We start from the raw sequence: 25,862 nt of genomic DNA on the forward strand, positions 1-25,862 counted from the left end.
CACAGTAACACTTGGGGCAACCTTCAGGGATGTTGGGAAATCAACGTCTTTAGCTGCGGACTTAGCATAGGTCCTGCAGCTAAGGGCAGGTCAGTGCTTAAAATCCTGACCACAAAGATAGCCAGCACATCTCCTTGCCGGGCCCGTGGTCAATCTGTACATCAGTCCATTTAACAGATCCAACTGTGGCCGCCAGCCTCTGCTGGACGTGGCTGAGAGAGCAGCTCAGACTACTTTCAGGAATCAGCCAAATGTGCTAGGTCTCATAACAAGGCCACAGTGTCCCACACTCTGGGAAGGCCACAAGGTCTCAAGCCAGGTGGTCCCCTCTGCCCTTGGCACTGACATCTCACTGATGACAGCATCCTCTCGCCCCTTCTGCTTTGTCTCTGCTGACCACAGAAAGGCCAACCCACCACCCATCAGCCAGTCCTGGGGAGCCAGAGTCCCCAGACCCCTTGCTCTTGGCCCCCTTCTGCCCCACACCAAGCCTTGATGACCTGACGGGGCGGCTCTCGTTTCTCCTTCCACAGCCCTGGGATGGCTGAGCCACCAAAGGCACTCAGAGGCATCACCCCGGATGGGCGAGGACTTACTTGTGTTCCCATTGGAAGGAATGGAGAAGTATTCAGCTGAGAACCCTCTCTTGGTGACGGAGGTGTCGCTGATGAAGCGGATGGAAATGAAGTTGGACGATGAGGTGAAGGAATCCCTTGCCCCGTCACAAACCCGGGCGAGCAGCTGGGAACTGTGGTGGGGGCCGTCGTACACTTCGATGTAATCGTAGTTACAGCCGCCTTCCAGCCTGCAGAGATGGAAGGCACAGTCTGGCTTCACTTTCAGCCAGGATTTGATGCCGGCGGTCAGAGGTGTTACATCTCTAAGCCAGAAACTCCAACAAAATTAATAATCGAAAGGAATAGACTTTCATTTTTTACCGGAGTAGAGTCAGTGTATAATATTACACAAGTTATGGGTGTAAATATAGTGATTACAATATTTAAAGGCTATACTCCATGTATACTTATTTAAAAGATATTGGCTCTCCTCCCTGGGCTGTATTGATACCATAGAGCCTTGTGGTTTGTTTTCTACAGCATGATTTGTACCTTTTCATCCCCTACCCCAAGTGCCCCTCCCCCAACCCCTCTCCCCACTGGTAACCACCAGTTTGTTAGACTTTCTTAAATCCAGTGGAGGTTCATCCTCCCATGACCTCCATACATCGCTCTTAGTCCTGCCTTTTGGGGTCATGCATATGAAATCTACAGCTGCTCTCTTGGCAACTCCCTTCACAGTTCGTAAGAAAGAATGACATCCCACCTTCAACTTTTTCTTTGATCAAAAAGACCCCAGTTTCCCATAGAATTTTTTTCTTAAAATCCATGAATTCATAGTGACAGAAACAAAGAATTGAACAAATAAATACTGGGCAAGTCAGATAACCTCTCTGCAGCTCAGATTTCTTATTTATAAAGGTGAAATCTCCCAATGCAAGTATACTAAAGAGAGCGATCATGAGGCTCTAACAGTGGAAAAGTGCCTTCCTAAAATGCCACAAATGGTGATCATTGTTATTAAGATGCTGGCTCAGAACTAGTCACGGTCAACCTTCCTCTGTAGAACTTCATGAGCTTTAAGTACAATCCCCCAAATGAATAGTAATGATGAAGAGATTAACATAGCATCATATCTTTTGCAAAACTCCACACGAATTTCCAAGGCAGAAACTCCCAAGCCACTGCAACCAGAAATCTAGAGAAAAAACTACTTTGTTCAGTGGTGACTGTTAGAGAAAAAATGATGGTACCGCTTTCCAGGACACTACATGCTATTGGTGTCTCTGTGTGGTCACCCCCGCCCCTTGAGCCAATCATATATCCCAGTGGTTCTGATGTTGTCTCCTCTGCTTAAAACAAGGATTCCCACCCTTCATTGGATGAGCAACAGATAACCTATTCTCTGCCACAGGAATTATTCCTCTTCTGCCTGAAACCACTCCCCCAAGAAAGAGGGAGCCGAGAGAAAAGAGTTCAGAAAAACTAGTGTGGTTGTTAATAGGATTCTTTGTGCTATTACTACTTCTAACAATAATCCCTCCCATTGGTTTGCCCAAGTATTTTCATATATTTCTCCTGTGACTTTCCCAGGAACTAGGAAGAGAGGGGAGTGGGTATTTTATTATCCTCTTTTGAGGCTCAGGAGAGTTAAATGATTTCCTGAGGTCACGCAGCAAGGTAGTGACAGGCCGGCCACTTGACCCAGGACTCTGATCCTGGAGTCCCCTCCACAGCTGCTTCTAGGCTCGGTCAAAAATGGAACCCGTAGGGAAAAAAAGGGCAGTGGGGCAAATATCTCTTCTGAAGCGCCATTTCTCTCCTCCTAAACTGTCTGCAAGGTGCTCAACCACACCGTCACACGCACTTACTGGACATCTCTGAAGGTCACAGTCACTCGGTAGTTGTTTTGAACTTCAATGTCCCACACACACTTGGCGTTGTTCGGATAGTTCCTAGGGTAGAATGGGCTGGAAACGTTCCCTGAAGATTGGGTCAGGAAGCCTCCACAGGAATAATTTGCTGTTGTGACAAAGGGAGAAATGCCGATGACCCGCAGTGTACACCGTGTAGTCACACAGGGGAAATCCACCAGGAGGCGCCTACACCTGGACTACCTACTGAGGGTCAGGGCAGTGCCCCTACAGGGCGGCTGTACTTAGGGAAGCCATCTCCTCACGGTTCTCCTCGTCCCTCCCCAGTGTCACTGTCATCAAGGAGAAGGGAAGGGGGACTGGTCAATGGGGCTCAGAACTTACTGGCTGGGTTGGTGACATCATAAACAGGATCTGTTGACAAACAGAAAAGATAATGATCAGTTTCCTGGCACCCTTGGCTCAGCTGCTGAGTCCTTGTCAGCTCTGCGCTGGAAATGTGCCAACGCCAGGTTCCCAGCGAGATGCCAGATGTGGGACTTGCCCTCTGGGAGCTCACAGCCTAAAGAAGAGGCTGGAAAAGAGTGAATCCCAGCCTCCAGGGGTGGGACTGTGATGGAGCAGAGCCTAGGAGGTGCTAGGAGCTGCGAGATTTGGCTCCTGACCCAAACTGAGGAGGGAAAGGGGACGGGTACACGGGGAGGTGAGGCCAAAAGGTCAGAAGTGTGTTCCAGGCAGAGCGAACAGCATGTGCGAAGGAACATGCTGGTATGAGAGTAGGTATGAGAGTAGTTGGCATAACTGGGGAACCCCGATGTGGATGGAGCAGGGATGGGAAGGATGGCAGGAATCAACTCCACAATGGGAAAGAATTTGCAAGCCCTAGAGATTACCCTGAGCACTGAGGATCTGTGTCCAGATGGTGCTGAGGATTCCGGCCTCGAGGCAGGGACAGACCTTGGCATTTGAGGAAGATATCCTAGAGCACTGCAGAGAATGGGTCAGGGGGAGGGGCAGCCTGAAGCTGCTGCTGCTGCTGTAGGAGACCAGGTGGTGAGGAGGGGAGACTAGGGATGCAAAGGAGACCTCTGGGGCAGGGTGGGGGGGGCAGTGGGGGGCGGTTCAGCACCCACTCAGAAGCAGGCTATTGGGAACTTTTGTTGATTACATGCCAGGTTCCATCCAGGCTGCACTGACCTGGGACTAGTGTCCCAGACGAGGGGCGGGACATACACAGTGGGAGACTTCACCTAGACACTGACCAGAGACCCGAATCGCCAGATGGCCAGGTGATTAAAGGACAAAGAAGAGCCTGGAGAGAGATGCAGCCCTCCTGGGGTTGGGACATCAGCTACAGAGATGCCACGTGGCAGGAAAGTCAGGAGCGGTGAACTCACTGGAGAGTGAGTGCCCTGACTGCAGCCCGGAGACCAGCAGCCAAGCCTGGGGAGAGGAAACCCAAGGCCTGTGGGCCAGGTGGGAAAATGTGATACTCGGAGTGGTTGTAGTTGTTGAGGACAGCCAATCTAGAAAGAAAACCAAGTGATTTTAGGATATTGCTGGATCATGTTTTAATTCCATACTCAAGAGTTTGATGGAGAAAGTAAATTGTTCTCCTTACTTCAGGACTTCTCAGAGACTTGATTATACCAATTTACACTGTGACCAGCCAAAAGGGGTTAGAGAACACACCACATCCAAACATGCTTGCACCAGACATTATCCTTGTGTCATAAAGATCATTCGGGGAATTACTCTCAACATGAAGGATTATTTAAGAGATAAACCTCTGTAGGGCTGCTATTCGGTCATGGTTCTATGATGGTGACAGTTCTGCATGGCAAGACTGGGACCCTTATTTTCATAGAAATGATCAGAGGACCTAATCCTCTCCACCCGACAGCGGCTCTGAACAGGTGCAGGCAGCAGGAGGTGGCGGGGGACCAGAGGTTCCTCCAGGGACAGCTGAGTGACAGCTCTGGTCCTGGGGACTCAGCGGGTCACTGAACAGCCTCCAGAGTCCTCAGAGGTGCCGGGAGCCAGTGTGAGGAACTCCGCCCGTGGCAAAGGTCATGAGGAAGGAGGCTTTGGCATACACAAAGGTGGGACCGAGCCTCAGGAAACCCCCTGTTCCCGAGCATCTACCCCCAAAACCAGAGTCTGCCTACTTTACTGCTTTATGCTCCCACCTATACCTCTGACTTTACGGGGAGCTATCCCCCACCACCTCTATCAGAGAAGGAGTTAACCTACAGCTCCAGTTAATAAAAATTCCTGGGCGTGACAGGGGTGTCTCAGGTCAAACCTCTCTGATGGCGGACTAGCTTGTGCGACAGGATTATCCACACTCTTGCTACTATGCACATGATTGTTTACAACCTCTCAATCATAAACAGCACGGAGAGTTTGGAGTATTTTGAAAGTCTTAGCATTGGGTTTTTCTAAAGATAAAAATCATGTTGGTGAAGAGTTTTTAATTTATTGGGCCAATGTTTGCTGCTAAATCTCCATATTCCCTGCCCTTATAATGAATATAACTAGCATATAGGAGAAATAAGTATTAATCTTTAAGATTAATCATGCTAACCTTAGGCTAAGTAAATTCCTTTCTTAATTGTAACACACTACACCCTCACCCTATAGGAATGCAACTTTATCTGGTACCTTCAGAGGGTGGTGCCTGGTTTAAGAAAAATCACCCCTGGAAAATAAGTTTCTGGTTGACTGACCGTTATCAGAAAAGAACGGATCATAACATGTTAGCAGGCCCCCTGGCCAGAAGATGATGTAAAACCCCTAAGACCTTTCTGTATACATTTATATGAAGCACCTGATTTTGATAAAGGTCAGGACTATTGACTCCCCTGTGACTTTAAAATTTCCATTTGTCTCTATGTGTAACAAAAGGTATATAAGCAAACCTGAAAATAAATAAAATGGATCAGTTTCTGGAAAGACTGATTACCCCGTGTCGTTCTTTCTTTCCCCTTCTGGCTGAATTCCCATCTGGAGTGTGGATGCTCACCATGTCTACTTACTTGCCCTGGCTTCTAAGACCCACGCGAGAGGGAGCCCAAGGCGGGGCACCCTCCGCTATTCAAGAGGGCACCAGTGGCCTATGTAGATGATGCAAATTCCTTGTCTTGGAGTTTTATTGGTATTCCATGTAAACCAAGTTATTCAGCCTTTTTTTCTCCACTAGTATTTTCCTACTACACTATTTCTTTCTAATCTCCCTCCATATCTTTAATTAAACAATTAATTCCTAGGATGCTGACTCCGTCCCCACTTCGAATTCCCTGGATCCACCAGGGCTGGACCCTGGCACAGAGGGAAATGACTCCCCAGGAGGAGGCTGCTCTTCTATTGGAAACCTGAGAGGTGGAATCCCAGAGACATACCTGGCTGGGTGGGGCTGCCGGGGCCTGGAGTGGAGAAGTTGATTCCTGGTCCTGCAAGAAAAGAGGAAGCATGATCAGCCTCAGCATCCACGATGGGCTGCAATGATCCCATCAGTTTCCTGAGAGAGATGCTGAGTGCCCAGCCCCTCCGTGGCCAGAGAAGGGAGGCCTAGGAGTTGCACCAGGGAGCTGCATAGGAAACATCAATCTTACACATCATTCTTCACAAACAACAGCAAATATTTGGGCAATTTCACTCTTACAAACTTGATATCCCCTCCTCAATGTAAGGGATTGACCTTGCCATTGGCTGAAGGCGACCATCACTGAGAGAATGGATCATGGGGAGGGGGCAGCCTGAAGCTGCTGCTGCTGTAGGGAGCCCAGTGGTGAGGAGGGAAGGGTGAGGATGCAGCAGAAAGATCTGGAAGCAGGGTGGGGTAGTGAAGGGTGATTCAATGGCAACTCAGAAGCGGGCTGTTGGGAGCCTTTGCTGGTGACACACCAAGCTCAGCAGTGAAGCAAGGTCCATCCAGTTTGTGCTGACCCCCGACTAGTGTCCCAGGTGAGGAGTTGGACATAAACAGGTGGTCAGCATCATCTAGAGACTGACTAGACGTAGGAATCTCATTCTGGTCAGACTAGTAAATGACGAAGAAGAGCCTGGAGAGAGGCCCAGCACTCCTGGGGTTGGGACATCAGCTGGGGGACATCACGTGGCATAAAGTCAGGAGAGGTGGACTCATTGGAGAGTGAGCACCCTGACTGCAGCCTGGAGACCAGCAGCCAAGCCTGGGGAGAGGAAACCCAAGGTCTGTGGGTCAGGTGGAAAAATGTGTTACTTACTCTGAGTGGTTGTGGTTTGTGGGGGCCACCAACCTAGAGTGAAAAAAAAGTGACTTTAGGATGCTGCTGAAAATTTTTAAATTCCATCGTCATCATTTTGGTGGAGAAAGGAAATCCTTGTCCTAATAAGGATGACTCAGAACCTTGACTATTCCTACCTACAGTGTTACTGGCCACGTGGGTTAAGTACATAGAAGTTCCCACCTGATTCAGGAGTAGATATTATCACTGTGGGAAAAGATCATTTGGGGAATTGCTTTCAACCTGAAGAAATTTTTTAACTGATAGATATTTGCGAGTCTGCTACTTGGTCATGGTTCTAAGTGGTCACAGTCTGCATGGCATGACTGGAACACTTATTTTGAAAGAAATGATCAGAGAACCTAATCCTGTCTCCCCTCATAGTAGCTGTGAGCAGGCACTAGCAGCAGGAGGTGGCAGGGGGCCAGAGGTCCCTCCAGGCACAGCTGAGTGACATCCCTGGTCCTGGGGATTCCACTGGTCACTGAACAGCCTCCAGAGTCCTCGGAGGGAAATGAATCCCTAGGAAGAGGGTGTTCTTCTTCTATAAACATGAATAGTGGAATCCCAGAGAGGAACCTCACTGCGTGTGGCTGCTGGAACTCACCTGGAGTTGAGGAGTTGATCTGTGCAGCTGCAAGAAAGAGGAAGCATGATGAACCTAATCACGCAGGCTCAATACAAGAAACCCATCAGGTCCCTGAGATAGAGATGCTGAATGCCCAGTCCCTCCAAGGCCTGAAAAGGGCAGCCTGGGATTTGTCCAGGAGAACTGAATATGAAATATCAAGCTCAGACATCATCTCCACAAATGAAAAAAGTCTGAGAGGAATTTGCTCTTAAAACCTGTAATCACACCCCTGCTCTGGGGGTCCAATACAGAAGGGGCTGCAGTGGATACATGAAATCCAGGACTGACATCTATCAATGATGGAGGAAGGAAAAGAGCCCATCTTCCATGGAAACTCAGTGTGATGGGAGCCCGTGCAAAGAAGAGTTTTTCTTGGGAAAAAATCACTGACTAAAATGGAGGTCATGGAAACCAACCTGAGCAGATGACGCTGGCGTCCTCGTGGTGTCCGCAGTTGTGTGTGTTCCAGGGGTTATGGGGGCAGCTCCACAGGTAGGTCTCATGCCCTGAACAGCCCACGTCATCCAGGACAATGGGCCCAGAGCCCTGACCGAACTGGGCACTTCCTGGGGCTGAAATGGCTGAGCCACAGCCCAGCTGCCTGCAGACCACGTTGGCATCATTCACATCCCAGTAGTCATCACACACGGTGCCCCAGGAGCCTCGGTACAGGACCTCCACCCGGCCCTGACACCTGTCACCTCCGTTCACCAGCCTCAGGGCCAAACCCGATTCAGTTCCTGGAAGGAGACAGGAAAAGTCACCCTCCTGTTTCCCCTGAAGGGAAAGGCACTGAGGACTGAGATTCAGAATTCTTCCAGGGAAAGGCTGCTGAGGTCTAGGTAGTGAGTGCATACGGACGTGGCTGAGCATGTGCATCACTCTCTGTCTCCGATGGCTGCGTGATGGATCCTGGACTGTGGACTGTGGACTTGCTCTGCAGGTTCTCTGATGGCCTCCCCACATTCAGCAATTCAGGGACTGAATCCTGTCTCAGGATGCGGGTGGGAGGAGGGAAGCCTACAGCCTGAGTGGGCAACCTACATCCCAGACCTCTGGGGTAGAATGAGCCTCTGCCACAGAAGACCGCTGACACAGCTTCCCAGTTCCCACAAAGGTGCCAAGTTCGGCCAAGCACCCACGTGGGAACCCACTCCGTCAGCCCAAGGTTATTCAGAACACTTTTCCACTCAGTACATATTCAGGTACTTTCACACACAAAGTCTAGCTTGAATCTTCTTTTTTTTTAAGCTTGAACCCTGAAACAACCTTGGAATTGTAGGATATCACTGGAGGACTTGGAGATGACTGGGGAGAAGGCACCTATTACCAGCAGGCTCTTCACAATCCCTCCAGGACTTTCTGCTCAACATGGAAGAGAACAAGACTCTTTCCTCCTGTGGCAGGAGACTTGTGGCTGACAAGCGCCCCCGGGCAGGAAGCAACCTGACACTGAAGCTCATAAAGAAACCAAGTAGAGGTCAGAAAAGGGCGTGGGGACATAGAGTATTGGAATTTTTGGATCCAGCTGTACCTGAAGTTTGCCCTACGGCTCAATACCCTCGATATGTAGGCCGTGGCACCAACCCAATTAAGAGAGTGTGAGTGGCCATCCTAATACTTGAAAACAAAAGCATTCTGAGTAACATATGGCACAAGTCGTAAGTAAGGCTTATCCATAACTCTGGCTACTGGATGGGGGCTCTGGGGGTGACTGTGGGGGAGGGGACATCCTGGAGTCGGGAGGCAGTAGGACGCACCTGGCACAACCGTGGGCTGGGTCTGGGCAGCTGGGGGACAGAGAACGCAGGTCAGAAACAGTGCACAGAAGGGGCTTCTCGTGGGCAAAGGGGGAAGCTAAGTTGCAGAGCAGCTGAGGTGTCAGTCCATGCATCTGCTCTGTCAGGGATGGATGGGCCACCCTCTGTCATCCTCAACCCTCCCAAGAGGCTCCTCCTGAGAAGTTCCAACAGACCAGCATCTCTTATTTGCAATATCAAGGTAACTGACAATATGTCTTGATGACACAGTGGATCCAGAGTCAATTGCCAGGCTCACAGCTTTTATGGATCCACTGAGGCAGTGAGACAGGGCTCCAGCTCCAGGGCAAGTCCCGTGTGTGATCTGTCAGGCTCAACCTTAAGGGAGACAAGGCAGTGCCTGGCAGGCCACACAGGGGCCACAGCCCTGCTCACGGCAAAACCACACTTCCCAGTTCCTAAGGTCCAGGACTCAGGAGGCAGAACAGAGGCCACCTGCAGCCCCAGCCCACGATCTCTGGTCAGAGACCTCCTGGCAGACTGGCTCTCTTTTGGCTCTGGTTTGCACCGGGGCATGGAGCGAAATGTCACTTTCCATTTGTTTTGTTTTTTTTTTTTTCCCTCTGTTTTTTTATTTTTTGTTGTTCTAATTCCCATCTACATACTCAGGGGCCAGACAAAACCTAATATACTAAATAAGCAAAGCACTAGGAGGATTTCAAGGAAAAGGGAAATGTAGAGAGTGCTTCTCGAGGGGATCAGTGTGCGAGCAACAAGGCGCCTCCAGAGAAGCACACCCAGCTTATTGAGACCCACCTGAGCAGATGACGCTGGCGTCCTCACTGTGTCCGCAGTTGTGTGTGTTCCAGGGGTTGTGGGAGCAGCTCCACAGGTAGGTCTCATGCCCTGAACAGCCCACGTCGTCCAGGACAATGGGCCCTGAGCCCTGACCGAACCGGGCACTTCCTGGGGCTGAAATGGCCCAGCCACAGCCCAGCTGCCTGCAGACCACGTTGGCATCATTCATGTCCCAGCTGTCGTCACACACGGTGCCCCAGGAGCCTTGGTACAGGACCTCCACCCGGCCTTGACACCTGTCACCTCCGTTCACCAGCCTCAGGGCCAAACCCGATTCGGTTCCTGGAAGGAGACAGGAAAAGTCACCCTCCTGTTTCCCCTGAAGGAAAAGGCACTGAGGACTGAGATTCAGAATTCTTCCAGGGAAGGGCTGCTGAGGTCTAGGTAGTGAGTGCATACGGACGTGGCTGAGCGTGTGCATCACTCTCTGTCTCCGATGGCTGTGTGATGGATCCTGGACTGTGGACTGTGCACTCGTTCCGCAGGTTCTCTGATGGCCTCCCCACATTCAGCAATTCAGAGACTGAATCCTGTCTCAGGATGCGGGTGGGAGGAGGGGAAGCCCACAGCCTGAGTGGGCAACCTACATCCCAGACCTCTGGGGTAGAATGAGCCTCTGCCACAGAAGACCGCAGACACAGCTTCCCAGTTCCCACCAAGGTGCCGAGTTCGGCCATTCACCCCACGTGGGAACCCACTCCATCAGCCCAAGGTTATTCGGAACACTTTTCCACTCAGTACGTATTCAGGTACTTTCACACACAAAGTCTAGCTTGAATCTTCTTTTTTTTTAAGCTTGAAACCTGAAACAACCTTGGAATTGTTGGATATTACTGGAAGTCGTAGAGATGACTGGGGAGAAGGCACCTATTACCAGCAGCTCTTCACAATCCCTCCAGGACTTTCTGCTCAACATCAAGAACAAGACTCTTTCCTCCTGTGGCAGGAGTCTTGTGGCTGACAAGTGCCCCCGGGCAGCAAGCAACCTGACACTGAACCTCATAAACAAACCAAGCAGAGGTCAAAAAGTGTGTGGGGACAAAGAGTATTAGAACTTCTGGATCCAGGTGTACCTGACATTTGCCCTACGGCTCAATACCCTCGATATGTAGGCCGTGGCACCAGCCCAAATTAAGAGAGTGTGAGTGGCCATCCTAATACTTGCAAACAAAAGCATTGTGAGTAACATATGGCACAACATGTAGGTAAAGCTGAGGTACAACTCTGGAAAGTGAAGGCAAGTGTCCAGAGTAGATGCGGTGGTGACCTCAGCACCTGGACCCAAGAGGCAGGAACCGCACCCGTGTCTGTGGACTGGAGTGTGGCTGCTGGGACTTTAGCACGACCTGAGAGACACTTACTATCGGCAGTTGTCGGATTCCACCAATCTGTAGGGGAAACAGAGCAGGGTTATAAAGAAGGTCAGGAGAATCAAGGCTGGTCTGGTACCTATGACCGGGAATAGGACAGTGGGGTCTCAGGGGCTCTACCTTCTGGGGACAAGAAGCCTTTTCTGGGAGCTTGCTGTGAGCCCAGATCGTGTCATCAAAAGTACACACTCATCTAAGGAGGCGGCAGAGCCCACAGAGCCATCAGCATGTCCTGCTGACTGGGTATTTCTTGGTAAGAGCTTCGCCTAGTCTCCATCTGGGGTGGAGGACACGGAAAAGCTCTGTCCTCTCCATACACATAACTCTTGGTCCAGAGAATATGTTCAAACAGAAATGACCCCAGTGACACCCCACCCTGTCACCCAAAGCTCTGGGGAGACACTGTGTAGCCACAAAGATCTGAAATCACTGAGCCAGTCCACAGGATGCCTGTGTTATGACTCATCTGGAACTGTCTCTGTGGTCCAGAGTGACCAGGGCAGGTACTGAGAGGTGGAAAACCTCCACAGTCGCCTTCAGGGGCTACTGGATGGGGGCTCTGGGGGTGACTGTGGGGGAGGGGACATCCCGGAGTCAAGAGCCAGCAGGACTCACCTGGCACAGCCGTGGACAGCATCTGGGTAGCTGCGGGACAGAGAACGCAGGTCAGAAACAGTGCACAGAAGGGGCTTCACGTGGGCAAAGGGGTGATGCTAAGTTGCAGAGCAGCTGAGGTGTCAGTCCGTGCATCTGCTCTGCCAGGGGTGGATGGGGCACCCTCTGCCATCCTCAGCCCTCCCAAGAGGCTCCTCCTGAGAAGTTCCAGCAGACTATGATCTATTATTTCCAATATCAAGGTAATGGACTCTATGTCTTGATGACAGAGTCGACCCGGAGCCAATTGTCAGCCTCACAACTTTTACACATCCACTGAGGCAGAGACAGGGCTCCAGCTCCAGGTCAAGTCCCGTGTGTGATCTGTCAGGCTCGACCTTAGCCAGTGACAAGCTGGTGCCTGGCAGGTCACACAGGGGCCACTGCCCTGTTCACAGCAGACCTGGTACCTAGACCGTGCTTCTACGCCCCTTGGACGTGCCACAGTCCAGGACTCAGGAGGCAGAACCTGAGCCTGCCAGTCTCTCCAGAACTTGTCAGCTGAAGGTCTAGAACAAAGAGCATCTTTCTCCCCATTGGGATGGAGACTTGGAGCTGATCCTTGCCCCCATGACAGGAAGTAAAGTTAAAATGAAGCCCAAACGTAAAAATCAGGGGTATAAACAGTGGTTAAGACAGGTAGTCCTGGAACCTCTGGACACATCTCCACCTAAAGACAGAACTATGACTACATGTCTTGGACATGAAAGTTACTAGGTCCTAGCCCAGCTTGAGTGTCAGTTGAAATTCTGCCACATGGAAACTGAAACAGCCTAACGAATACATTTTCTAATGGATAGGTCGTGGTTATTCACAGTTCAGATGAGTAGACGTAATCCCTGACATTGAATGAGGTGGTGAACACAGAGCTTTAAGCCAAGATTTAGACATTGAACCCTGATGGTGCGGCAGCATCAAGTGATGCTCCCCATAGTCAGCTGTCGGATCCCACCAGTCAGGAGGGGAGACAGAGCACGATTACAAAGAAGGCCGGTAGAATCAAGGTTGGTCTCGTTCCTATGACCGGGAACAGGACAGTGGCATCTGAGGGGCTCCACCTTCTGCGGAAAAGAAGCCTTTTCTGAGAGTTTGCTGTGAGCCCAGATCGTGTCATCAAAAGTACACGCTCATCTAAGGAGGCAGCACAGCCCAGAGAGCCATCAGCATGCCCTGCTGACTGGGTACTTCTAAGAGCGTCACCTAGTCTCCATCTGGGGTGGAGGACAGGAAAAAGCTCTGTCCTCTCCGTGCACATAGCTCGTGGTCCAGAGAATATGTTCAAATGAAATGACCACAGTACACCCTTCCCTGTCACCTAAAGCTCTGGGGAGACACTGTGTAGCCACAAGTCCTGAAATCACTGAGCCAGTCCAGAAGATGCCTGTGTTATGGCTCATCTGGAACAGTCTTTGTGGTCCAGAGTGACCGGGGCAGGTACTGAGAGGTGGAAAACCTCCACAGTCCCCTCCTGGGGCTACTGGTTGTGGGCCCAGGACGTTACTGAGGGGAGGGGACATCCCAGAGTTAAGAGGCATCAACACTCACCTGGCACAACCGTGGACTGGGTCTGGGCAGCTGGGCGAGAAAGAAGGCAGGTCAGACACATTGTGCAGAATGGGCTCCACGGGGGCAAAGGGGTGATGCTAAGATGCAGACCAGGTGAGGGGTCAATCGGTGCACCTGCTCTGCCACGGAGGGCAGGGCCTCTGCCATCCTCAACCCTCCAATGCTCCTCCTGAGAGGTCCCGGCAGACCAGCATCTATTATTTCCAAAGTCAAGGTGATTGATTCTGTGTCTTGATGACAGAGTGGACCCAGAGACAATCATCAGCCTCACAGCTTTTATGGATCCACTGAGGCAGTGAGACAGGGCTCCAGCTCCAGGTCACGTCCCGTGTGTGATCTGTCAGGCTCGACCTTAGGGGGTGACAAGGCGGTGCCTGGCAGGTCACACAGGGGCCACTGCCTTGCTCACAGCAATCCTGGTGCACAGACCGTGCTTCCCAGTTCCTTGCCGGGGCCTCGGTCCAGGACACAGGAGGCAGAACTGGGGCCCCTGGCCGCCCCAGCCCATGCCCTCTGCTCAGAGACCTCCTGGCAGACCTGCACTCTTTTGCCTCTGGTTTACACTGGGGCATGGAGTGAAATGTCACTTTCAGTTTCTGTTTTTGTTCTCATTCCCATCTACATACCCAGAGGCCAGACAAAACCTAATGTACTAAATAAGCAAAGCACTCGCAGGATTTCAAGGAAAAGGGAAATGTAGAGTGCTTCTCGAGGGGATCAGAATGTGAGCAAGAAGCACCTCCAGAGAAGCACACCCAGCTTATTGAGACCCACCTGAGCAGATGACGCTGGCGTCCTCGTGGTGTCCGCAGTTGTGAGTGTTCCAGGGGTTGTGGGGGCAGCTCCACAGGTAGGTCTCATGCCCTAAACAGCCCACGTCGTCCAGGACAATGGGCCCTGAGCCCTGACCGAACCGGGCACTTCTTGGGGCTGAAATGGCCCAGCCACAGCCCAGCTGCCTGCAGACCACGTTGGCATCATTCATGTCCCAGCTGTCGTCACACACGGTGCCCCAGGAGCCTCGGTACAGGACCTCCACTCGGCCCTGACACCTGTCTTCTCCGTTCACCAACCTCAGGGCCAAACCCGATTCGGTTCCTGGAAGGAGACAGGAAAAGTCACCCTCCTGTTTCCCCTGAAGGAAAAGGCACTGAGGACTGAGATTCAGAATTCTTCCAGGGAAAGGCTGCTGAGGTCTAGGTAGCGAGTGCATACGGATGTGACTGAGCGTGTGCATCACTCTCTATCTCCGATGGCTGTGTGATGGATCCTGGACTGTGGACTGTGCACTCGTTCCGCAGGTTCTCTGATGCCCTCCCCAAATTCAGCAATTCAGAGACTGAATCCTGTCTCAGGATGCGGGTGGGAGGAGGGGAAGCCCACAGCCTGAGTGGGCAACCTACATCCCAGACCTCTGGGGTAGAATGAGCCTCTGCCACAGAAGACCGCAGACACAGCTTCCCAGTTCCCACCAAGGTGCCGAGTTCGGCCATTCACCCCACGTGGGAACCCACTCCGTCAGCCCAAGGTTATTCGGAACACTTTTTCTCTCAGTACATATACAGGTACTTTCACACACAAAGTCTAGCTTGAATCTTCTTTTTTTTTTAGCTTGAACCCTGAAGCAACCTTGGAATTGTAGGATATCACTGCAGGACTTGGAGATGACTGGGGAGAAGGCACCTATTACCACCAGGCTCTTCACAATCCCTCCAGGACTTTCTGCTCAACATCGAGAACAAGACTCTGTCCTCCTGTGGCAGGAGACTTGTGGCTGACAAGTGCCCCCGGGCAGCAAGCAACCTGACACTGAAGCTCATAAACAAACCAAGCAGAGGTCAAAAAGTGCGTGGGAACATAGAGTATTGGAACTTCTGGATCCAGGTGTACCTGACATTTCCCCTACGGCTCAATACCCTCGAGATGTAACCGTGGCACCAGCCCCATTTAAGAGGGTGGGAGTGGCCATTCTAATACTTGCAAACAAAAGCATTGTGAGTAACATATGGCACAACATGTAGGGAAAGCTGAGGTATAACTCTGGAAAGTGAAGGCAACCGTCCAGAGTAGATGCGGTGGTGACCTCAGCACCTGGACCCAAGAGGCAGGAATGGCACCCGTGTCTGTGGACTGGAGAGTGGCTGCTGGGACTTTAGCACGACCTGAGAGACACTTACCATAGGCAGTTGTCGGATTCCACCAATCTGTAGGGGAAACAGAGCAGGATTACAAAGAAGGTCGGGAGAATCAAGGCTGGTCTGGTACCTATGACCGGGAACAGGACAGTGTGGTCTCAGGGGCTCCACCATCTGGGGAGAAGAAGCCTTTTCTGGGAGTTTGCTGTGAGCCCAGGTCCTGTCATCAAAAGCACACACTCATCTAAGGAGGCGGCAGAGCCCACAGAGCCATCAGCATGTCCTGCTGACTGGGTATTTCTTGGTAAGAGCATCGCCTAGTCTCCATCTGGGGTGGAGGACACGGAAAAGCTCTGTCCTCTCCATACACATAACTCTTGGTCCAGAGAATATGTTCAAACAGAAATGACCCCAGTGACACCCCACCCTGTCACCCAAAGCTCTGGGGAAACACTGTGTAGCCACAAAGATCTGAAATCACTGAGCCAGTCCACAGGATGCCTGTGTTATGACTCATCTGGAACTGTCTCTGTGGTCCAGAGTGACCAGGGCAGGTACAGAGAGGTGGAAAACCTCCACAGTCGCCTCCAGGGGCTACTGGATGGGGGCTCTGGGGGTGACTGTGGGGGAGGGGACATCCCGGAGTCAAGAGCCAGCAGGACTCACCTGGCACAGCCGTGGACAGCATCTGGGTAGCTGGGGGACAGAGAACGCAGGTCAGAAATAGTGCACAGAAGGGGCTTCACGTGGGCAAAGGGGTGATGCTAAGTTGCAGAGCCGCTGAGGTGTCAGTCCATGCATCTGCTCTGCCAGGCGTGGATGGGGCACCCTCTGCCATCCTCAGCCCTCCCAGGAGGCTCCTCCTGAGAAGTTCCAGCAGACTATGATCTATTATTTCCAATATCAAGGTAATGGACTCTATGTCTTGATGACAGAGTCGACCCGGAGCCAATCGTCAGCCTCACAGCTTTTACACATCCACTGAGGCAGACACAGGGCTCCAGCTCCAGGTCAAGTCCCGTGTGTGATCTGTCAGGCTCGACCTTAGCCAGTGACAAGCTGGTGCCTGGCAGGTCACACAGGGGCCACTGCCCTGTTCACAGCAGACCTGGTACCTAGACCGTGCTTCTACGCCCCTTGGACGTGCCACAGTCCAGGACTCAGGAGGCAGAACCTGAGCCTGCCAGTCTCTCCAGAACTTGTCAGCTGAAGGTCTAGAACAAAGAGCATCTTTCTCCCCATTGGGATGGAGACTTGGAGCTGATCCTTGCCCCCATGACAGGAAGTAAAGTTAGAATGAAGCCCAAACATAAAAATCAGGGGTATAAACAGTGGCTGAGACAGGTAGTCCTGGAACCTCTGGACCCAGCTCTACCTGAAGACAGAACTATGACTACATGTCTTGGACATGAAAGTTACTAGGTCCTAGCCCAGCTTGAGTGTCAGTTGAAATTCTGCCACATGGAAACTGAAACAGCCTAATGAATACATTCTCTATCGGATAGGTCGTGGTTATTCACAGTTCAGATGAGTAGTCGGAATCCCTGTCATTGAATGAGGTGGTGAACACAGAGCTTCAAGCCAAGATTTAGACATTGAACCCTGATGGTGCGGCAGCATCAAGTGATGCTCCCCATAGTCAGCTGTCAGATCCCACCAGTCAGGAGGGGAGAGAGAGCACGATTACAAAGAAGGCCGGTAGAATCAAGGTTGGTCACGTTCCTGTGACCGGGAACAAGACAGTGGGATCTGAGGGGCTCCACCTTCTGTGGAAGAGAAGCCTTTTCTGAGAGTTTGCTGTGAGCCCAGATTGTGTCATCAAAGGTACACACTCATCTAAGGAGGCAGCACAGCCCAGAGAGCCATCAGCATGCCCTGCTGACTGGGTACTTCTAAGAGCATCACCTAGTCTCCATCTGGGGTGGAGGACAGGAAAAAGCTCTGTCCTCTCCGTGCACATAGCTCTTGGTCCAGAGAATATGTTCAAAAGGAAATGACCACAGTGACACCCCACTCTGTCACCCAAAGCTCTGGCGAGACACTGTGTAGCCACAAAGTCCTGAAATCACTGAGCCAGTCCAGAGGATGCCTGTGTTATGGTTCATTTGGACCTGTCTTTGTGGTCCAGAGTGACCAGGGCTGGTACTGAGAGATGGAAAACCTCCACAGTCGCCACCTGGGGCTACTGGATGAGGGCTCTTGGGGTGACTGTGGGGGAGGGGACATCCCGGAGTCAAGAGCCAGCAGGACTCACCTGGCACAGCCGTGGCCTGGGTCTGGGTAGCTGGGGGACAGAGAACGCAGGTCAGAAACAGTGCATAGAAGGGGCTTCACGTGGGCAAAGGGGTGATGCTAAGTTGCAGAGCCGCTGAGGTGTCAGTCCGTGCATCTGCTCTTCCAGGGGTGGATGGGGCACCCTCTGCCATCCTCAGCCCTCCCAAGAGGCTCCTCCTGAGAAGTTCCAGCAGACTATGATCTATTATTTCCAATATCAAGGTAATGGACTCTATGTCTTGATGACAGAGTCGACCCGGAGCCAGTCGTCAGCCTCACAGCTTCTACACATCCACTGAGGCAGAGACAGGGCTCCAGCTCCAGGTCAAGTCCCGTGTGTGATCTGTCAGGCTCGACCTTAGCCAGTGACAAGCTGGTGCCTGGCAGGTCACACAGGGGCCACTGCCCTGTTCACAGCAAACCTGGTACCTAAACCCTGCTTCCAGGCTCCTCGGATGGGCCACGGTCCCGGACTCAGGAGGCAGAACCTGAGTCTGACAGTCTCTCTAGGACTTGTCAGCTGAAGGTCTAGAACAAAAGAATCTTTCTCTTTGATGGGATGTACACTTGGAGCTGACCCCTGTCCCCATGACAGGAAGTAAACTTAGAATGAAGCACAAACACATAAAAATCAGAGGTATAAACTGTGGTTAAGACAGGTAGTCCTGGAACCTCTGGACCCAGTTCTACCTGAAGACAGAACTATGACTACATGTCTTGGACATGAAAGTTACTAGGTCCTAGCCTAGCTTGAGTGTCAGTTGAAATCCTGCCACATGGAAACTGAAACAGCCTAATGAATACATTCTCTATCGGATAGGTCATGGTTATTCACAGTTCAGATGAGTAGACGGAATCCCTGACATTGAATGAGGTGGTGAACACAGAGATTCAAGCCAAGATTTAGACATTGAACCCTGATGGTGCGGCAGCATCAAGTGATGCTCCCCATAGTCAGCTGTCGGATCCCACCAGTCAGGAGGGGAGACGGAGCACGATTACAAAGAAGGCCGGTAGAATCAAGGTTGGTCTCGTTCTTGTGACCGGGAACAGGACAGTGGGATCTGAGGGGCTCCACCTTCACCGGAAGAGAAGACTTTTCTGAGAGTTTGCTCTGAGTCAGATTGTGTCATCAAAGGTACACACTCATCTAAGGAGGCAGCACAGCCCACAGAGCCATCAGCATGCCTGCTAACTGGGTACTTCTAAGAGCATTCACCTAGTCTCCATCTGGGGTGGAGGACAGGAAAGAGCTCTGTCTTTTCCATACACATAGCTCTTGGTCCAGAGAATACGTTCAAGCAGAAATGACCCCAGGACAGACCACCCTGTCACCCAAAGCTCTGGCGAGACACTGTGTAGCCACAAAGTCCTGAAATCACTGAGCCAGTTCAGAGGATGCCTCTGTTTGGCTCATCTGGACTGTCTTTGTGGTCCAGAGTGACCAGGGCAGGTACTGAGAGGTGGAAAACCTCCACAGTCCCCTCCTGGGGCTACTGGTTGGGGGCCCAGGACGTTACTGGGGGGAGGGGACAACCTAGAGTGAAGAGGCAGCAAGACTCACCTGGCACAACCGTGGACTGGGTCTGGGCAGCTGGGGGAGAAAGAAGGCAGGTCAGACACATTGTGCAGAATGGGCTCCACGGGGGCACAGGGGTGATGCTAAGATGCAGACCAGGGGAGGGGTCAATCGGTGCACCTGCTCTGCCATGGAGGGCAGGGCCTCTGCCATCCTCAACCCTCCATGCTCCTCCTGAGAGGTCCCGGCAGACCAGCATCTATTATTTCCAAAGTCAAGGTGATTGATTCTGTGTCTTGATGACAGAGTGGACCCAGAGACAATCATCAGCCTCACAGCTTTTATGGATCCACTGAGGCAGTGAGACAGGGCTCCAGCTCCAGGTCACGTCCCGTGTGTGATCTGTCAGGCTCGACCTTAGGGGGTGACAAGGCGGTGCCTGGCAGGTCACACAGGGGCCACTGCCTTGCTCACAGCATTCCTGGTGCACAGACCGTGCTTCCCAGTTCCTTGCTGGGGCCTCGGTCCAGGACTCAAGAGGCAGAACTGGGGCCACTGGCCGCCCCAGCCCATGCCCTCTGCTCAGAGACCTCCTGGCAGACCTGCACTCTTTTGCCTCTGGTTTACACTGGGGCATGGAGCGAAATGTCACTTTCGGTTTCTGTTTTTGTTCTAATTCCCATCTACATACCCAGAGGCCAGACAAAACCTAATGTACTAAATAAGCAAAGCACTCGCAGGATTTCAAGGAAAAGGGAAATGTAGAGAGTGCTTCTCGAGGGGATCAGAATGTGAGCAAGAAGCACCTCCAGAGAAGCACACCCAGCTTATTGAGACCCACCTGAGCAGATGACGCTGGCGTCCTCGTGGTGTCCGCAGTTGTGTGTGTTCCAGGGGTTGTGGGGGCAGCTCCACAGGTAGGTCTCATGCCCTGAGCAGCCCATGTCGTCCAGGACAATGGGCCCAGAGCCCTGACCGAACCGGGCACTTCCTGGGGCTGAAATGGCCCAGCCACAGCCCAGCTGCCTGCAGACCACGTTGGCATCATTCATGTCCCAGCTGTCGTCACACACGGTGCCCCAGGAGCCTCGGTACAGGACCTCCACTCGGCCCTGACACCTGTCTTCTCCGTTCACCAACCTCAGGGCCAAACCCGATTCGGTTCCTGGAAGGAGACAGGAAAAGTCACCCTCCTGTTTCCCCTGAAGGAAAAGGCACTGAGGACTGAGATTCAGAATTCTTCCAGGGAAAGGCTGCTGAGGTCTAGGTAGTGAGTGCATACGGATGTGACTGAGCGTGTGCATCACTCTCTATCTCCGATGGCTGTGTGATGGATCCTGGACTGTGGACTGTGGACTCGCTCTGCAGGTTCTCTGAAGGCATCCCCACACAGCAATTCAGAGAGTGAATCCTGTCTCAGGATGCGGGTGGGAGGAGGGAAGCCCACAGTCTAAGTGGGCAACCTACATCCCAGACCTCTGGGGTAGAATGAGCCTCTGCCACAGAAGACCGCTGACACAGCTTCCTAGTCCCCAACAAGGTGCTGAGTTCGCCATGCACCCCACATGGGAACCCACTCCGTCAGCCCAAGGTTATTCGGAACACTTTTCCACTCAGTACGTATTCAGGTACTTTCACACACAAAGTCTAGCTTGAATCTTCTTTTATTTTAAGCTTGAACCCTGAAACAAAATTGGAATTGTAGGATATCACTGGAGGACTTGGAGATGACTGGGGAGAAGGCACCTATTACCACCAGGCTCTTCACAATCCCTCCCGGACTTTCTGCTCAACATGGAGAACAAGACTCTTTCCTCCTGTGGCAGGAGACTTGTGGCTGACAAGTGCCCCCGGGCAGCAAGCAACCTGACACTGAAGCTCATAAACAAAACCAAGCAGAGGTCAGAAAAGTGCGTGGGAACATAGAGTATTGGGACTCTGGATCCAGGTGTACCTGACATTTGCCCTACGGCTCAATACCCTCGATATGTAGGCCGTGGCATCAGCCCCAATTAAGAGAGTGTGAGTGGCCATCCTAATACTTGCAAACAAAAGCATTGTGAGTAACATATGGCACAACATGTAGGTAAAGCTGAGGTACAACTCTGGAAAGTGAAGGCAAGTGTCCAGAGTAGATGCGGTGGTGACCTCAGCACCTGGACCCAAAGGCAGGAACCGCACCCGTGTCTGTGGACTGGAGTGTGGCTGCTAGGACTTTAGCACGACCTGAGAGACACTTACCATAGGCAGTTGTCGGATTCCACCAATCTGTAGGGGAAACAGAGCAGGATTATAAAGAAGGTCGGGAGAATCAAGGCTGGTCTGGTACCTATGACCGGGAACAGGACAGTGGGGTCTCAGGGGCTCTACCATCTGGGGACAAGAAGCCTTTTCTGGGAGTTTGCTGTGAGCCCAGATCGTGTCATCAAAAGTACACACTCATCTAAGGAGGCAGCAGAGCCCACAGAGCCATCAGCATGTCCTGCTGACTGGGTATTTCTTGGTAAGAGCATCGCCTAGTCTCCATCTGGGGTGGAGGACACGGAAAAGCTCTCTCTTCTCCATACACATAACTCTTGGTCCAGAGAATATGTTCAAACAGAAATGACCCCAGTGACACCCCACCCTGTCACCCAAAGCTCTGGGGAGACACTGTGTAGCCACAAAGATCTGAAATCACTGAGCCAGTCCAGAGGATGCCTGTGTTATGGCTCATCTGGAACTGTCTCTGTGGTCCAGAGTGACCAGGGCAGGTACTGAGAGATGGAAAACCTCCACAGTCGCCTCCAGGGGCTACTGGATGGCGGCTCTGGGGATGACTGTGGGGGAGGGGATATCCCGGAGTCAAGAGCCAGCAGGACTCACCTGGCGCAGCCGTGGACAGCATCTGGGTAGCTGGGGGACAGAGAACGCAGGTCAGAAACAGTGCACAGAAGGGGCTTCACGTGGGCAAAGGGGTGATGCTAAGTTGCAGAGCCGCTGAGGTGTCAGTCCATGCATCTGCTCTGCCAGGAGTGGATGGGGCACCCTCTGCCATCCTCAACCCTCCCAAGAGGCTCCTCCTGAGAAGTTCCAGCAGACTATGATCTATTATTTCCAATATCAAGGTAATGGACTCTATGTCTTGATGACAGAGTGTACCTGGAGCCAATCGTCAGCCTCACAGCTTCTACACATCCACTGAGGCAGAGACAGGGCTCCAGCTCCAGGTCAAGTCCCGTGTGTGATCTGTCAGGCTCGACCTTAGCCAGTGACAAGCTGGTGCCTGGCAGGTCACACAGGAGCAACTGCCCTGCTCACAGCAGACCTGGTACCTAGACCGTGCTTCTACGCCCCATGGTCGTGCCACGGTCCAGGACTCAGGAGGCAGAACCTGAGCCTGCCAGTCTCTCCAGAACTTGTCAGCTGAAGGTCTAGAACAAAGAGCATCTTTCTCCCCGTTGGGATGGAGACTTGGAGCTGATCCTTGCCCCCATGACAGGAAGTAAAGTTAGAATGAAGCCCAAACATAAAAATCAGGGGTATAAACAGTGGTTAAGACAGGTAGTCCTGGAACCTCTGGACCCAGCTCTACCTGAAGACAGAACTATGACTACATGTCTTGGACATGAAAGTTACTAGGTCCTAGCCCAGCTTGAGTGTCAGTTGAAATTCTGCCACATGGAAACTGAAACAGCCTAACGAATACATTGTCTAATGGATAGGTCGTGGTTATTCACAGTTCAGATAAGTAGACGGAATCCCTGACATTGAATGAGGTGGTGAACACAGAGCTTCAAGCCAAGATTTAGACATTGAACCCTGATAGTGCGGCAGCATCAAGTGATGCTCCCCATAGTCAGCTGTTGGATCCCACCAGTCAGGAGGGGAGATAGAGCACGATTACAAAGAAGGCCGGTAGAATCAAGGTTGGTCACGTTCCTGTGACCGGGAACAGGACAGTGGGATCTGAGGGGCTCCACCTTCTGCGGAAGAGAAGCCTTTTCTGAGAGTTTGCTGTGAGCCCAGATCGTGTCATCAAAAGTACACACTCATCTAAGGAGGCGGCACAGCCCAGAGAGCCATCAGCATGCCCTGCTGACTGGGTACTTCTAAGAGCATCACCTAGTCTCCATCTGGGGTGGAGGACAGGAAAAAACTCTCTCCTCTCCATACACATAGCTCTTGGTCCAGAGAATATGATCAAGCAGAAATGACCCCAGGACAGACCACCCTGTCACCCAAAGCTCTGCCGAGACACTGTGTAGCCACGAAATCCTGAAATCACTGAGCCAGTCCAGAGGATGCCTGTGTTACGGCTCATCCGGAATTGTCTTTGTGGTCCAGAGTGACCAGGGCAGGTATTGAGAGGTGGAAAACCTCCACAGTCCCCTCCTGGGGCTACTGGTTGGGGGCCCAGGATGTTACTGGGGGGAGGGGACATCCCAGAGTTAAGAGGCAGCAAGACTCACCTGGCACAACCGTGGACTGGGTCTGGGCAGCTGGGGGAGAAAGAAGGCAGGTCAGACACATTGTACAGAATGGGCTCCACGCCGGCAAAGGGGTGATGCTAAGATGCAGACCAGATGAGGGGTCCTTCCGTGCACCTGCTCAGCCATAGAGGGCAGGGCCTCTGCCATCCTCAACCCTCCAATGCTCCTCCTGAGAGGTCCCGGCAGACCAGCATCTATTATTTCCAAAGTCAAGGTGATTGATTCTGTGTCTTGATGACAGAGTGGACCCGGAGACAATCGTCAGCCTCACAGCTTTTATGGATCCACTGAGGCAGTGAGACAGGGCTCCAGCTCCAGGTCACGTCCCGTGTGTGATCTGTCAGGCTCGACCTTAGGGGGTGACAAGGCGGTGCCTGGCAGGTCACACAGGGGCCACTGCCTTGCTCACAGCAATCCTGGTGCACAGACTGTGCTTCCCAGTTCCTTGCTGGGGCCTCGGTCCAGGACTCAGGAGGCAGAACTGGGGCCACTGGCCGCCCCAGCCCATGCCCTCTGCTCAGAGACCTCCTGGCAGACCTGCACTCTTTTGCCTCTGGTTTACACTGGGGCATGGAAATGTCACTTTCGGTTTCTGTTTTTGTTCTAATTCCCATCTACATACCCAGAGTCAGGCAAAAGTTGATACACTAAATAAGCAAAGCACTCACAGGATTTCAAGGAAAAGGGAAATGTAGAGAGTGCTTCTCGAGGGGATCAGAATGTGAGCAAGAAGCACCTCCAGAGAAGCACACCCAGCTTATTGAGACCCACCTGAGCAGATGACGCTGGCGTCCTCGTGGTGTCCGCAGTTGTGTGTGTTCCAGGGGTTGTGGGAGCAGCTCCACAGGTAGGTCTCATACCCTGAGCAGCCCACGTCATCCAGGACAATAGGCCCTGAGCCCTGACCGAACCGGGCACTTCCTGGGGCTGAAATGGCCCAGCCACAGCCCAGCTGCCTGCAGACCACGTTGGCATCATTCACGTCCCAGTAGTCATCACACACGGTGCCCCAGGAGCCTCGGTACAGGACCTCCACCCGGCCCTGACACCTGTCACCTCCGTTCACCAGCCTCAGGGACAAACCCGATTCAGTTCCTGGAAGGAGACAGGAAAAGTCACCCTCCTGTTTCCTCTGAAGGGAAAGGCACTGAGGACTGAGATTCAGAATTCTTCCAGGGAAAGGCTGCTGAGGTCTAGGTAGCGAGTGCATACGGATGTGACTGAGCGTGTGCATCACTCTCTATCTCCGATGGCTGTGTGATGGATCCTGGACTGTGGACTGTGGGCTCGCTCTGCAGGTTCTCTGATGGCATCCCCACACAGCAATTCAGAGAGTGAATCCTGTCTCAGGATGTGGGTGGGAGGAGGGAAGCCCACAGTCTAAGTGGGCAACCTACATCCCATACCTCTGGGGTAGAATGAGTCTCTGTCACAGAAGACCGCTGACACAGCTTCCTAGTTCCCACCAAGGTGCTGAGTTCGGCCATGCACCCCACATGGGAACCCACTCCGTCAGCCCAAGTTTATTCGGAACACTTTTCCACTCAGTACATATACAGGTACTTTCACACACAAAGTCTAGCTTGAATCTTCTTTTTTTTAAAGCTTGAACCCTGAAACAACCTTGGAATTGTTGAATATCACTGGAGGACTTGGAGATGACTGGGGAGAAGGCACCTATTACCACCAGGCTCTTCACAATCCCTCCCGGACTTTCTGCTCAACATGGAGAACAAGACTCTTTCCTCCTGTGGCAGGAGACTTGTGGCTGACAAGTGCCCCCGGGCAGGAAGCAACCTGACACTGAAGCTCTTAAACAAAACCAAGCAGAGGTCAGAAAAGTGCGTGGGAACATAGAGTATTGGAACTTCTGGATCCAGGTGTACCTGACATTTACCCTACGGCTCAATACCCTCTATATGTA

At 52.2% G+C, this 25,862-nt stretch overlaps 1 protein-coding gene across 1 annotated transcript in view; it reads right to left on the reverse strand.

Moving 5' to 3' along the window:
* The window catches only part of LOC102169730 (deleted in malignant brain tumors 1 protein), a 62,854-nt gene that overhangs the window by 10,426 nt on the left and 26,566 nt on the right, over positions 1–25,862 (reverse strand). The window contains 21 exon segments of the mRNA XM_018041105.1: positions 597–805; positions 2,429–2,579; positions 2,816–2,845; positions 5,833–5,883; positions 6,679–6,711; positions 7,307–7,333; positions 7,747–8,070; positions 9,907–10,230; positions 11,310–11,336; positions 11,934–11,963; positions 13,518–13,547; positions 14,313–14,636; positions 15,716–15,742; positions 16,340–16,369; positions 17,928–17,957; positions 19,512–19,541; positions 20,308–20,631; positions 21,708–21,734; positions 22,332–22,361; positions 23,918–23,947; positions 24,710–25,033. Coding sequence (XP_017896594.1) covers positions 597–805; positions 2,429–2,579; positions 2,816–2,845; positions 5,833–5,883; positions 6,679–6,711; positions 7,307–7,333; positions 7,747–8,070; positions 9,907–10,230; positions 11,310–11,336; positions 11,934–11,963; positions 13,518–13,547; positions 14,313–14,636; positions 15,716–15,742; positions 16,340–16,369; positions 17,928–17,957; positions 19,512–19,541; positions 20,308–20,631; positions 21,708–21,734; positions 22,332–22,361; positions 23,918–23,947; positions 24,710–25,033 — 2,412 coding nt within the window.

The sequence above is a fragment of the Capra hircus genome, chromosome 26 (assembly GCF_001704415.2).
Source record: "Capra hircus breed San Clemente chromosome 26, ASM170441v1, whole genome shotgun sequence".
Classification (NCBI taxonomy): Eukaryota; Metazoa; Chordata; class Mammalia; order Artiodactyla; family Bovidae; genus Capra; species Capra hircus.